Source organism: Archocentrus centrarchus, chromosome 14 (genome assembly GCF_007364275.1).
Source record: "Archocentrus centrarchus isolate MPI-CPG fArcCen1 chromosome 14, fArcCen1, whole genome shotgun sequence".
Classification (NCBI taxonomy): domain Eukaryota; kingdom Metazoa; phylum Chordata; class Actinopteri; order Cichliformes; family Cichlidae; genus Archocentrus; species Archocentrus centrarchus.
The window spans coordinates 10,451,709-10,465,048 of NC_044359.1; the positions used below are offsets into that span (position 1 = coordinate 10,451,709).

General features: G+C 40.5%; 1 protein-coding gene across 1 annotated transcript in view; it reads right to left on the minus strand.

Moving 5' to 3' along the window:
- The window catches only part of myo7ab (myosin VIIAb), a 71,707-nt gene that overhangs the window by 30,200 nt on the left and 28,167 nt on the right, over nucleotides 1–13,340 (minus strand). Inside the window, exons 18-23 of the mRNA XM_030746807.1 lie at nucleotides 7,986–8,123; nucleotides 5,341–5,499; nucleotides 3,074–3,166; nucleotides 2,285–2,379; nucleotides 1,912–1,996; nucleotides 1,281–1,499 (exon numbers count right to left, since the gene is read on the minus strand). Coding sequence (XP_030602667.1) covers nucleotides 1,281–1,499; nucleotides 1,912–1,996; nucleotides 2,285–2,379; nucleotides 3,074–3,166; nucleotides 5,341–5,499; nucleotides 7,986–8,123 — 789 coding nt within the window. The remainder of the gene's footprint in view (nucleotides 1–1,280; nucleotides 1,500–1,911; nucleotides 1,997–2,284; nucleotides 2,380–3,073; nucleotides 3,167–5,340; nucleotides 5,500–7,985; nucleotides 8,124–13,340) is intronic.

The window sequence follows — 13,340 nt, forward strand, 5'->3', positions numbered from 1 at the left end:
AAACGTCATTAAAACAATGGAGATTTTGTTTTGGCTCCCAAAATAAATAAATAAAAATAAATTCATCTATGTGGTAAAAACACTCGTGAAAAAAAGGAAATAAAAATGACTTTCAATGGTGGAGTGCTCCCTTTTATACCAACTTTGTTCATATACTCTGACAATTTTGAATATTCAAAAGGTAAGATTTAATTAAGGATTATTTTCTTACTTAGATAAAGCATTGTGCTCCTTGTAGCAAATAAAATGAGTAGTGATTAAGAGGCCACTTTTATTTTAATCAAAGGGTTTTTGTAATGGCACACTGACCTAATTAAGATATTCAGATAGATGCTATTATCATGAAAATATGAAGCCAGCAGAGCAGCTTAGCATAAAGACTGGAAGCAGGTGGAAATAGCCCAGTTCTTTCTGAAGGTAACAAAATCAAAAAATGTTACTAGTACAATTTGTTAGACACTTAGTGAGTTTCAGGTTCTGCTTGAGATTAATTTTGATATTGTTACCACAATAAAATGCTGACCTAGCCACAGCATTGACAACCACTGCTTGCTGAAGCAACCTTGGTCAATAATAAGGTATGCCCACCCTAAAGCATGCCCAGGCTTATCCTCAGTCTTACTCTTAATGGGACCATATGTTACAAAAATGAACACCATGCTGTATTAAATAAGGCTTAAAACTAGTGACTGAGACCATAAACTCATAGACTTCTATATAGTAAGGCTTTTTGCAAACACAGGCGTCGCGCCCTGCTGGGCAGTAGGAACAGAAAATGCAGGTTTAAGGCAGTTCTGCATTGGCTTCACTTTTCAGACTTGGAAGCAATGTTCATGTTTTATATTCAATTTGTAACATTTTGACAGAGGCTAGAGCAGGGGTCTAGCCTCATCCGGCCCCGCCCCTAATTCCGGTCCGCGATTTGATGTCAAGAATAACATACAATTTGGCCTTTTAAGTTACTTTTTTGGCATTTTGCTTTCCCCTCCAATTAAGAGGGGTTAGCGAAATGTGAGTTTGAGACCCCTGGGCTAGAGGTTAACCCTGTTTCCAGTCTTTATGCTAAGCTAAGCTAATTGGCAAGTGGACATGGTAATGATATCAGCTAACCTGTGGTGTTCATTTGCATGTAATAATGATCAAATATAGTAAGACACACAATTTTTCTCCCCTCTGTCTGTCACATTATTCCCAGTCTGCCCTCAGCAGCAGTAGTCTTCTCTTTCTGGCCCATGTACAACATGATTTAGGTAGCAGTAGTAAATGTAGTAACTATTTACCTCTGCCCTGAGCCTCTGGCAGAGGCGTCTGGCTATCATGCCCCTGGTGTAGGCCTGGATGGTCAACACGGCACGAAGCCGCCGCCAAAATGCCTGCCGGATGAGGAAGCCGCGGCACCGGGCCTGGATGAGGGTCACGCGAAGGCGAGTCATTCGATAGCTTCGGTAGTACTTTCTTGACCTGTAGATGGCCTGGAGGCGCAAGAAGCCAGACTGCATCTGGAGGAGAGGAACATGTTCTTCAGGTCAGAGGTTAATTCTATGGATTTAATCTTTTTTGTTGCTGTTGTGAGTATGATTATTATGAGATTATTATTGACCTATTACTACACTGAAGCTCTCGCTTTGGTAAAGTCTTGAAGGAGGAATGTTTTCGTACATGTTTACCATTCACTAGACGCAAGACTGCAAAAATTACCAGGCTCAATTTTATGCAGTTTGGCAGAGAAATAAAGAAAGCGCTATCACTGCACTCTGTTTAGTTTTAATCTAGTAATTTAATTTAGGAAGGCTTTGCAAATTTGCACATAAACAATGGCAAGAACAGATAAAAACAAGTACTGAGGCTTTCAAAACAATTCAGTACAAAAAAAACCTACAGAACAACATGTTGTCGATGTAAAGGACTCACAATTTGGTAATTCCTTCTGCATTGGTATCCCCTCCAGACCTTCTGAATAACAGTCACAGCATTCCTCAGTCTGAGGAAGTTTGTCCTTGGAGGAGTGACAGCAGGAAACATAAATTAGATTTCAAACCAGAAATCCTGGATTTTTCCTTTGGAGCTAAACATATACACACAAACATGGGGAAAATGATAGATATCCCTCCACCAGGCCATTTTAGAATATTTTTGTATAGCTCCTTTGCTTCACTCTTTTGTAAAACCAAAGACATGTAGGCATTTCTGACCTAATTTTAGACTTTTCGTGGAAGAAGAGAGCATTATTTCAAAGAGGTACAAACAATTTTGGACTTTGGGAATAAATCTAGAAGTTGCTTACCTCTCTTTACGTCCACGCACGGCCTTCTGGATAAGGATGACCTTGTCGGTGATGGCCTTGTCCCTCTCGATCTCCAGCTGCATGTCGTGGTGATCCTGAAAGGGGACAAAGTGACAAATAAAGAAAAGCTCTGATAACTTACTAAACTACAATAGGCAACACTAAGGCACAGTATGACATAAAACATTAAAATATCACATAAGGGTGTTCTTCAAGAGCCTTTTTGTCAAAACTAAGTTTTAATATTTTAAATGAAACACTTGAAATTAGGCTTATAAGGGCATTTTTTTTTTTGACTTGCCATACTGAGGTAATTTGGCCCATTTTTAACATTTATAACTTCAAAAGGAATGAATGAGGTTGGGACTTACAGCAACATTAAGGGTAAGGAAGCAAGAAAGTCTAGAGGGAACAAAAACTATTTAAGTTCTTTTTTTTTTTTTCCTTTTCAGTGCTGATTTTTTTTGTGTCATTTTGCTTTAATTAGAAAGGAAAAGTAGAGCCAGGAAATATGGAAAAGAGACTAATTACAGCATTTCCACCTATCTGGTTTTACCCCCCAAAAGGTCAGGGTGAGGCTCAAAGCACTGAATATCACTGACTGATTGGATACGTTTGTGTTTTTCCATTTTGTGAAACAACTGCTATGTTAAAAGAAACCTGCAAATTCAAACAACTCCAATGAGCTCCAGAAGAAATTCTGTGTAGGAAAAAAGTAATTTTCTGATATTTCATCTGGCTAATTGCCTAATATTTACAGGTGTTTGGATCAGGACTGAGAAAGCCAACCTTTAGGAAAATCTTGGTCTTTCCAATCTGCCAGTCATCATGTTTCCCTAGCCGGGCCTGGACTATCTGCTGGCAGGTCCCTCGTAAGTCCTCCTGGAAAGAGAGAGAACAAAAACTGAGGACTGACATGACTTTGTACTTTGCTTTAGAGTTTATCATTAATGATGTTAAAATAGGTGATGCAGATTTTCTTCTCCATTAAGGAAATGTTGAATTCAGAGATGTATAGTAACGAAGTACAACTACTTAAGTACTGTACTTAAGTACTAAAATGCAGTATCTGTACTTTATTGGAGTACATATTTTTTGCCCTACTTTCACTTTTACTCCACTATATATTTTTGATTAATTTAATACTTTTACTCCGATACATTTTTCCCGTGCTGAATCGTTACTCGTTACTATTATGAAAACGTTATTAATCATCCCCAAGTCATAGTATCAATGCCAGAGCGGTAGATGGCGCTGTCACGGTTTATGAAGTTGGCTCATCATTGGGCGATTTGAGCGATCAAGCCTATAAAAAAAACGCAGGCTTCGTCTCCGCCTTTTGCGCTGTTGCTTGCAAGTACTGAGGACAGAACGCGTCAGCTTACTGTCCGATATCGAGATGGATGACGTCCCAGGAACACCTTGTCCAGGTTTGTCTTTTAGCTGCTCTGTGGACTGCTCCTCTGGCCTTTTGAGATGTTTTATTTGTGTTTGTTTTTTTGTAAACACTTGTATGGCCTTTTATCATTGTACTCCAGCTTCAGCCAAATACATTGTGCCTTTCAAATGTTTGAAATAATATAAACAATGATAATCAAACTTTTGACTGCCTTTCTTTAATATACACAGTACTTGTACTTGTACTTTTGAGTAGCAATTTTTGAAATACTTCTACTTGAAATACTTAAGTACCAAAAAAATTGAGTACTTCTGTACTTCCCCCTTGAGTATGGTGTTGAAAGAACACTTCAACTTTTACTCAAGTCAATTTTTTTATATAGTACTTGTACTTCTACTCCACTCCTCTACTCCAGTACTTTATACATCTCTGGTTGAATTGAACAGTTTGACTCTTTCCTCACGAGGCAGAGCAGATCACCTACTAATCGGAAGGGTGGTGGTTCAATCCCTGGCGGCTCCAGTCTGCATGCCAAACTATCGTTGGGCAAGATAGTGAACCCCAAGTTGCTCTCCAATGTGTTCATTGGAGCGTGAATGTGCGTGAATGTTAGATAGAAAGCATTTAGGTGTAGGAAAAAAGTGCTTGTATGGATGAGTGAATGAGGCATGTTGTATAGAGTGCTTTGAGTGCTCAAGTAGAGTAGAAAAACTCTATATAAGAACCAGTCCATTTACCATTTCCCCCTTGGACACCTACTGGAGGTAACCCTTATTTCTTTTTGAAGATTTTGATGATTTCAGGCCTGCTTTCAGAATAAAATGACTGAGTGTGTATTAAAAGTTGCTTGTTTGGCTTACTAGGGCTACCCTTGGAAAAACCTGGAACTTATCTAATGCTTGTCAAAACAAATCTTTATTGATATATTTAGGTGTCAAAACTCATCATTATAGTGGAGGTCTTAAATATCATCTTTATGGAGGAGAGGTGGTCCTGGTTATGTAGCACTATATCAGACAAACAACTAGATCATATTTAAAACATCCAAATTAATTTTTTCCCTTAAACCATCCATCCATCCATCCATCCATCCAGTTCTGCTTATCCTTTCCAGGGTTGCAGGGGGTGGGGGTGGGGGTGGGGGGTCTGGAGCCTATCCCAGCTGTCATAGGGTGAGAGGCAGGGTACACCCTTTACAGGATGTCAGCCTGTCGCTGGGGCAATTCAGAATCATCATGGGCATTATGGGCAATTAACCTAACCCCAGTAACTGCATGTCTTTGGACTGTGGGAGGAAACAGGAGTACCTGGAGAAAACCCATGCAGACACGGGGAGAACATGCAAACTCCACATAGAAAGGCCAGGGCAAAGGTGGATTCAAACCCAGGACCTTCTACCACTTAAACCAAAAGAAAATGTATCATCTAAAGAGGTTCAAATATTTTCCACACCATAATCAAATTTTTAAACAACTGTATACCTCTGTAAATAAATAATTATCTTAGACAAGACTGGGAATCTCAAGCAGCCTCTACACTATGTTTCATATTCTATATTAATGTAGCTGTATGGCATAGAAATATGTTATTCTAAAATTTCGGTGAAATCCTCTTATCAGGACTGAACAGTGAAACAGATGACAGTTTTCATGCTGACCTGTATGTGAGCAGGTTTGATGCCAGGCATCAGGACTCGGTAACGATCCACAAATTCAGCAAAGGTGTATCTGATGGGATAACCTGCCCGCCTAATCCGGATGGTCTCCATCATGCCCGAGTAGCGCAGCTGACGAACACACAGCTCTCTATCAAACAACTGAGAAAGACAAACAGAGGTCCAGAGTCAAAACCGGAGGTTAACCAATTTTTTCTTCAGCACCTCCTGGTGTGTGAACGAAGGCTCATAAAGTCTGGGGTATCAACCAAAACAAACTGGATTATACAAAAGTGGGTCTCAGGATCATTGGTGAGCTATAACCTGTTAGAATTTAAAAGCTTATAGGCAGTTTTATTTTAATTTCAAAAAGTGCACCATGTTTGTGATGGCTGGGGACAAACACAGGAAACAGTATTTTGGTCCATATTTTTATAGCGTACATTTTTTTTCCTACATATTGGTGAAGCAAAGTCTGATATGATCGTGAATATAAATAAATGAAATAATATATGCATATTGATTTAACAGATTAAGTGTTTTCCTTAATTTAAGAATTCAACCATGATTCTGTAATGCTTAGAAAATTATGTGAGGGCAAACAGAGTTTTAACAATATCAAAATATTCAACTATGACATTAAATTGAATTAATTAAATAAAATTAAATTTTATTTATATAGTGTCAAATCACAGCAAACAGTCATCTCAAGGTGCTTTATATTGTAAGATAAACACCCTACAATAATTACAGTGAAAACCCAACAGTCAAAACTATGAGCAGCACTTGGCAACAGTGGGAAGGAAAAACTCCCTTTTAACAGGAAGAAACCTCCAGCAGAATCCGGCTCAGGGAGGGGCAGCCATCTGCTGCGACAAGAATTAAAAGATAGCTTGAAAGATCTAGTTGCCTAACACAGAAGAAAAAATAGTATCAGGAATGGACAAAAATGGTTTTAGAAGATTTTGTGAAATACAGTTGTTTGGCTCCTCTTGTCTATATATTTATTAAAAATATAAGACTATAGGCAGTAGCTGGTTTAACTTAGCACAAAAGCTAGAAACTGAAGAAAACAGCTAGCCTGGCTCTATTCAAACATAATTTAAAACAAACAAACAAAAAAAACCAGCCTTAATTCACAAGCTTATAATACAGTATATTACCTCTGTATAAACCTAAAGTTCAGGCATGTTTGTTAGTGGTAGAAGCTAATGCAGGGCGTCAACACAACGCTTCAGGAAGGTACCATTTCCCGCCTAAATGCAGTCCTACTGATAAACCCCATAATAATACTTTTTTTTTTTTTAACTTATGCTTGTTGAGCATTGGAAATAGTGAGTTTTTCATAAGTTTTCCTTCAGACAGAGCTAATGGTTTCCAGCTTCAGTCTTTATGCTAAGCATATGCTAATCTAACTTTAACACTAACAGTTTTCCCATCTAAAGACCTTTACACACCGGAAACGTAAATTCTGTGCAATGATTCGTGCATTAAAAATATTTTTTGGACTTCTCTTTTCTTAATGCAGCCGTTCACACCGACCGCGTCATTTCACAGGACGATTTTGCGGCATTTATTTATTCGGATCAAGTTTGATTTTTCTGACTTTTCAAGAAACAAACAGGTCTGACCAATCAGAGCGCTGCATTTAGCAACATGCGAGGTCGTAGCTCAAAACGCGCACAGATGTACTGAATATACAGTGATGTGGGAACAGTAAAATCAAACTATTTTACCTCAGACACACAGCTACAGGCTGCTCCAGGTCACTTGGCTCTCTGAAATTATTCTCTGCCTCCTCGCATGTAGTCCCAACTCTGCCAACAAGAGCTCAAACTGTCCACTGATATCCTGAAATATGCGTGAAAGCGGCCGTGATGCAGCTTCAGCTCCGTGATCAAACCATAAAACTCTCCCTGCTGCTGCTTTCTTATGAGTTGGATGAACCCAGAATCTGTTTCTTCCTTCTCTTGTTTAGAAACATCATTACATCATTGCTTGTTGTTAACTCCATTTCTTTCACAGTGCGTTTCATGAGGACGATTTATTTGCAAAAACACGACTGGTCAGATGTGTATGTAGGTTACACAATTTCGCATCCAAAAGATTCGTAATTTCGTGTGGTTTTTACACAACGCATCCGGTGTGAAACAGCCTTAATTCTGCAGAAAAGGAAAGATGTGCAGTCCCCAAATTTTCACCCGTGAATAGAATAAAATAGCGATTTTCATGCTGTTGTTTAATCTACAAGTAAGAGAAACTTTTCATGTGGTGTGATCCAAGTTTTTAGCATTAGCAACCTTAGCTAGCAACTACTATAAAGATACAGCATATGAGATGTACTTGAAGAGTTATTTTAAAAGATGTTACATAGTAATACTGACTGCAAAGTGCTTCAAAATAACAGCCACAAGTAAACTGAATATAAATAAAAAGAGTACAGTTGTTTTTTATTTAAACATAAATGAATATAAATGTGTCATTTGACTTGGTAACAGACAGTAAACAGATTTGAATGTTTTCATTTTGTGGCTGGCTGACCCGAGAGAAGCTTTAAATTATGTTACAGATAGAAGAACGTGCTCAGGAAGTGATGTTTTCAAGATTATTTCAACAGTGTGGCGCACAAAGTAACAAATCCTGCTCACCATGGGTTTTTTGAGCTCGTTGGGTTTTACGCAGCGAACGAAGAACGGCTGACACACACTGAGCGTCCTCATCAGCAGCTCCAGGGATCGTTTGAACTGACTGCTCAGAGTCGGTGAGCGCTTCCTCGTCTCAACACCCTACAAACACAAACACATACACCACAGATTGCTTCAGATGGGTTTGCGCTGCAGGTAAAGTTTGATAACTACCGGATTCATAACAAGCTGCCACTGATGGTTAACTCTGGTTAAACATACTTTTGCCCCCCCCCCCCAATGGCTTAAAAATTTTAGTTAAAAGTGTTTCTATTGAACGCTCCATGTAAATGCATAGCAAACTAACAGATAAACAGAAATACAATTTTTTTTCTCCATATTATTTGAATTCTGACCGATAAAACACCATTACTCTTTCTGACATCTACAAATACAAAACCTTTTTTTTTTTTTTTTCCCCCTCAGGCAAAGTGATGACACATGGACCAAAAACATGGATGTAGCTTCCAGGTATGAAAACTGAAGCCATCGGGGAAGTACAGCAATCCCTCGCTACTTTCGCTTTTCGCGGACTCGCTGTTTCACGGGTTTTCAATCAATATTGGTGTAAACTATTTATTGCGGTATTTTCGCTGTTTCGCGGGTTTTTGCGGTACTCGTTCTAAACATGCGTAGTACGTGTTGTACAGTGATGTATATATTTGGTGTATAAGTGTGTGGGGAGGGTTTATAAAAACTTAAAATAGTGTATAACTACTAAAATAATGTATAAGTATTAAAATAAATATAGCGTCCCAACTTCACGGATTTTCACTTATCGCGGGTGGTCCTGGAACGTAATACCCGCGATAAGTGAGGGATTACTGTACCTTAAACTTGTATTTTTTAAATGGCCAACAGGGGGCAATACCTGTGGTTTGAAAAATACGTCTGCACCTATAGAAACCTTATGGGAAAACCTGAGATGCCCACCTTGGATGTGACCCCTGTAAACATTTTTATGCTAGTTTCAGGTCATAGTGAATTAAACATGAAGAAAAATTGTATAATTTGGTTATTATAATTATGGTTATTAACAGAGTCAGAAAAGAGGATTATCCAGGGTCAATCACAAGTCCTTATCCAATGAGCATGGCCTCATTGGTTTCACTGTCTAGATTCATCCTCTGTTGGTCACATCTGCTTTCAAAACACAAGAGATGGAGAGGATGAAAACACTCATCTTGAGGCTTTATAGCAGGACTTCACAAACTGGTGGGTGGCGTGATTGGTGACTTGGTCCATTTTCTAAAAAAATTTAAGAAAAACTTTGAAACCACATCATAGCTCAATGGGATATCTCATGCTGGATATTTCTACTGATATGGGCTGAGTAATATGTTAGGAACGAAAGGATGACACATTGTTTAATGGAAATGAAAACTGTGAACCTACAAAGAGCTGAATTCAAACCCCGAAAATCAGAGTGAAACAAGTAGTGCGGAGCACAACAAATCCACTCCTGGCAGATGTTTTAGCTGATTTGAATGTTGTCCGTCTCACAGACATCACAAATGTGTCACACACAGGTCGTATTACCCATGCCCATAATTTTCCAAAGTTGAAAAAGTTAAAATAACTTTAATTTTATGGTAATTTTAATTTCTTGTAAAAGCTTTAAATGAAAAAGTATGCGATATATCGGGTGGGTGATAATACGGGAATTGAGCGATTGGATTGATAGTCAAAAGTTGAGTCATATATTCACATATCTGTATCATATCCCAATCAAATGTTACATGGCCATGGACAATAATACTACAACAAATGAAGATGATGTCTTTTTTCAGCTGAGATATGACAAAAATATCCCTTAAATGGAGATTCCCTTGTTAAATTCAAGTAACCTGCAAATCCAGAACTTGGATTGGATCCAGATGAATCCGACAGGTTATTAGGAAGATATGATTTTTAAAAAAAATTTTGCCCTATGTGGTCGTTTTTGACTACTTTTGATCTAACGTTTAAAATTTAAAAAACTGTTTATTTTGCCTTGTTTGGTGCCATTTTTTTCTCCAGCACAACCTCACGTGTGACTGTACAGTTATATTTTCATTTTGACATTCTGTTTTAAAACATTGGACCTAAAAATCACACACACAAAAAAATTAACTATTTTATCATTTAAAATACAAATATAAGTTTTAATTTTCAAAAAGTTATATGCAACTATTTACATTAAAATGCAGGCAATGCCTCAGGTGTTTTTTGTACAACTATTTACAGAACAATCAGGTGTCAAAAATGCCACACAAATTATTTGTGCCACTCCAAAAAAAACAGTTCCTGTTCACCACAAGACAGAAGGGCTCAACACAGGCCTGACTCTTCAGGTGTGCCACTCCACAACCCCAGGCCCCCGCCGTGCTCAAGGCCGGCACCCACCACCCACACCGCAGACAAAGACAGACACACACACACAAAAAACAACAGCAAGCATCGCACCTACACCCACATACACAAACACAGGGGTCCTGAGTCCAAGACCAACCGGTCCCCCGTGGGAACCGCCGCCCCCACAACCGAGTGCCCCACCTCCCCAAAGGACATGTGGGCACCCCAGCATCCCAGAATGGCAGCCAGACATCCCGACGCGGGCCAACCCACCCCACACGGCGGCGCGCCCCAGGGGGCACAGACCCCTGCAGCACAGGGAGGGGCCCAGTCGGGAAATGGGCGACCCCAGGCACCACGGCCCCAGACCCCACATCTCAACCCCTGCAGAAGAGGCTAGCCACACGGCCTGGGGCCAGCACCCACCACCACAGGCACCCCAGCCCCCATAACCCAAGACCATAAGAGCATCCATCTAAGCCCCAACCCCCCACCAGCCAGGGCCTGCACACAGACACCACAAAACGGCAGCCACAGTCCTCCAGTCCAAGAGCCATCAGACACCCAAACCCCCCCCGGCTCACCCCCAGCCACCTGCCAGGTCCACGATGAGACAAGACTGCAGCCGATCACCCCCACTAAATGATGGATTTGATCAGTGGGGACCAGAGATAATCAAATTTGTACAATTGGTTTCTTGAGTTGGCAGACATTCTTGCTAGAGGCTAGACTAATGTGATCTAAAAGTAAATTCCTATAGTAAGTAATAGATGAATCAGTTTTTGATTTCCAATTCATGAGGATAGTTTTCTTAGCGATGCATAAGGCAGTAAGAACTAAATGTGACATATTTGCTTCCATATCTAATTCACTCTCATTCGTTGACAGCGTTTACATTTGAGTCTGCCTTTGGTGGCTTTTTGGCTAACACCTGCCTTGTCCATGACTACACAACGCACTAGGCACACTACACTACACATTAACTATACACTCCAAACATCCTAAAATCTCTCAAATTTCAAAACTCGCTATCAATATTGCTGTCTCTCTTTTGCTCTGTCACTCTCACAACTTTCACCTGTTCCTCAGCAACCAAATACCACGTTGCCATTTAATCTTTGATTAATGTGGTGCATTTTTCCTCCAATAGGAAAGGGGATGTCATGATTTCTTTGTTTTTGCTCACAAGCACTTTCCTCTAGCAAAAATCCCATTTTTACCATTTCCTCCTGCACCAAATGCACATCACATGAGAAATATATACAGGAAAAAGCATGGTGTAAATTATTGATCATAACTCTGGTTTTAATTGTTCTAGCAACACAACTGATACGCAGTTTGAAGTCTGCTCTTCTGACACAAGTTGAAACAGAGACTCACTGAGGCTGTGTCCTGCTGCTACGCCATCTTAAATCGACGATGCTATTTGGATGAGCTGGTGCATCCGTTGATTCCAGTGCGCCAAAGATTGTTTTTTAATTTTTCTGGATTTTTTATTTTTTTTTACCTTGACCCAATTATGGCAAAAATTTAATCAGGTGATCCAGGGGTCACTGGCCATCTTTCGAGCAAATTCAGTATAAATCGGACTGGCAGTGTTGCTGCAATTTTGTTAACAAAAACAAACATACATACCAAAAAACAATATCCCATATTGTTGTGGTAATGATGCAGCAGGCTAGTCCATTTTGACAAAATTTCATTGCAGCAACTCAAAATGGTTCTCAGTAGTTTGTATGGCCCCCATGTGCTTGTGCCTGACAACGTCGGGGCATCCTCCTAATGAGACGATAGACGGTGTCCTGGTGGATCTCCTCCTAGATCTGGACCAGAGCATCACTGAACTCCCGGACAGTCTGAGGTGAACCTGGCGGTCAGGTGAACGTGGGGGCCAGTCAGTGGTAACAATTCCTTCATTGTCCAGGAACTGTCTGCATACTCTCACCACATTTGTCACGGTGCTTGGACGCAGGCCGTGTGGAGTGTAAAGGGGGAGAGGACCCAAAAGCATGATACAGGAACAGTTGAAAACTGAGTTGAAAAATGAACAAAAACTAGCCTTTATTTCAGCAGTAAACATAGAAGACAAAACCAAGGCAAAAATTGACCAAAAGGAAACCTAAACTGGAGAGACAAATAAAGCATCCTGGAGATCCAGAGAGCACAGGAAACCACAGCCACAAGACAACAGCCACTGACCAGGGGAAAACTGAGGCAATAAATACACAGAGAGAACGAGGGGTGAGTGGAAACAGCTGGGGCAAACAGGTGAACAGAAAGACACTAACGAGACTCAGGGAAGTAAAACAAAATGCAAGCACACAGGATAAAGGACTGTTGAAATAAAACAGGAAGTAACCAAACATGGTACATGCAGACGTGACACATAAGGAGACTGGCACACAGAGGGAATGTGCCAGTCTTATGTCAACATGAGGCCAGGCATTGTTGTGTACCAGGAGGAACCCAGGACCCACTGCACCAGGGTCTGACAATGGGTCCAAGGATTTCATCCTGATACCTGATGGCAGTCGGTGTGCCGTTGCCTAGCCTGTAGAGGTCTGTGCATCCCTCCATGGATATGCCTCCCCAGACTATAACGACCCACCACCAAACCAGTCATGCTGAATGATGCTATAGGCAGAGTAACATTCTTCATGGCTTCTCCAGACCCTTTCATGTCTGTCACGTGTGCTCAGGGTGAACCTGCTCTTATCTTTGAAAAGCACAGGCTCCACAGTGCTGGGCAGTGAGCACAGGGCCCACTAGAGGACCTGGGGTCCTCAGGCCACCCTCATGAAGCCTGTTTCTGATTGTTTGGTCAGGGACATTCACACCAGTGGCTGCTGGAGGTCATTTTGTAGTTCTGGCAGTGCTCATCCTGTTCCTCCTTGGACAAAGGAGCATATATCAGTCCTGCTGATGGGTTAAGGACCTTCTACAGCCCTGTCCAGCTCTCCTAGAGTCACTGCCCGTCTCCTGGAA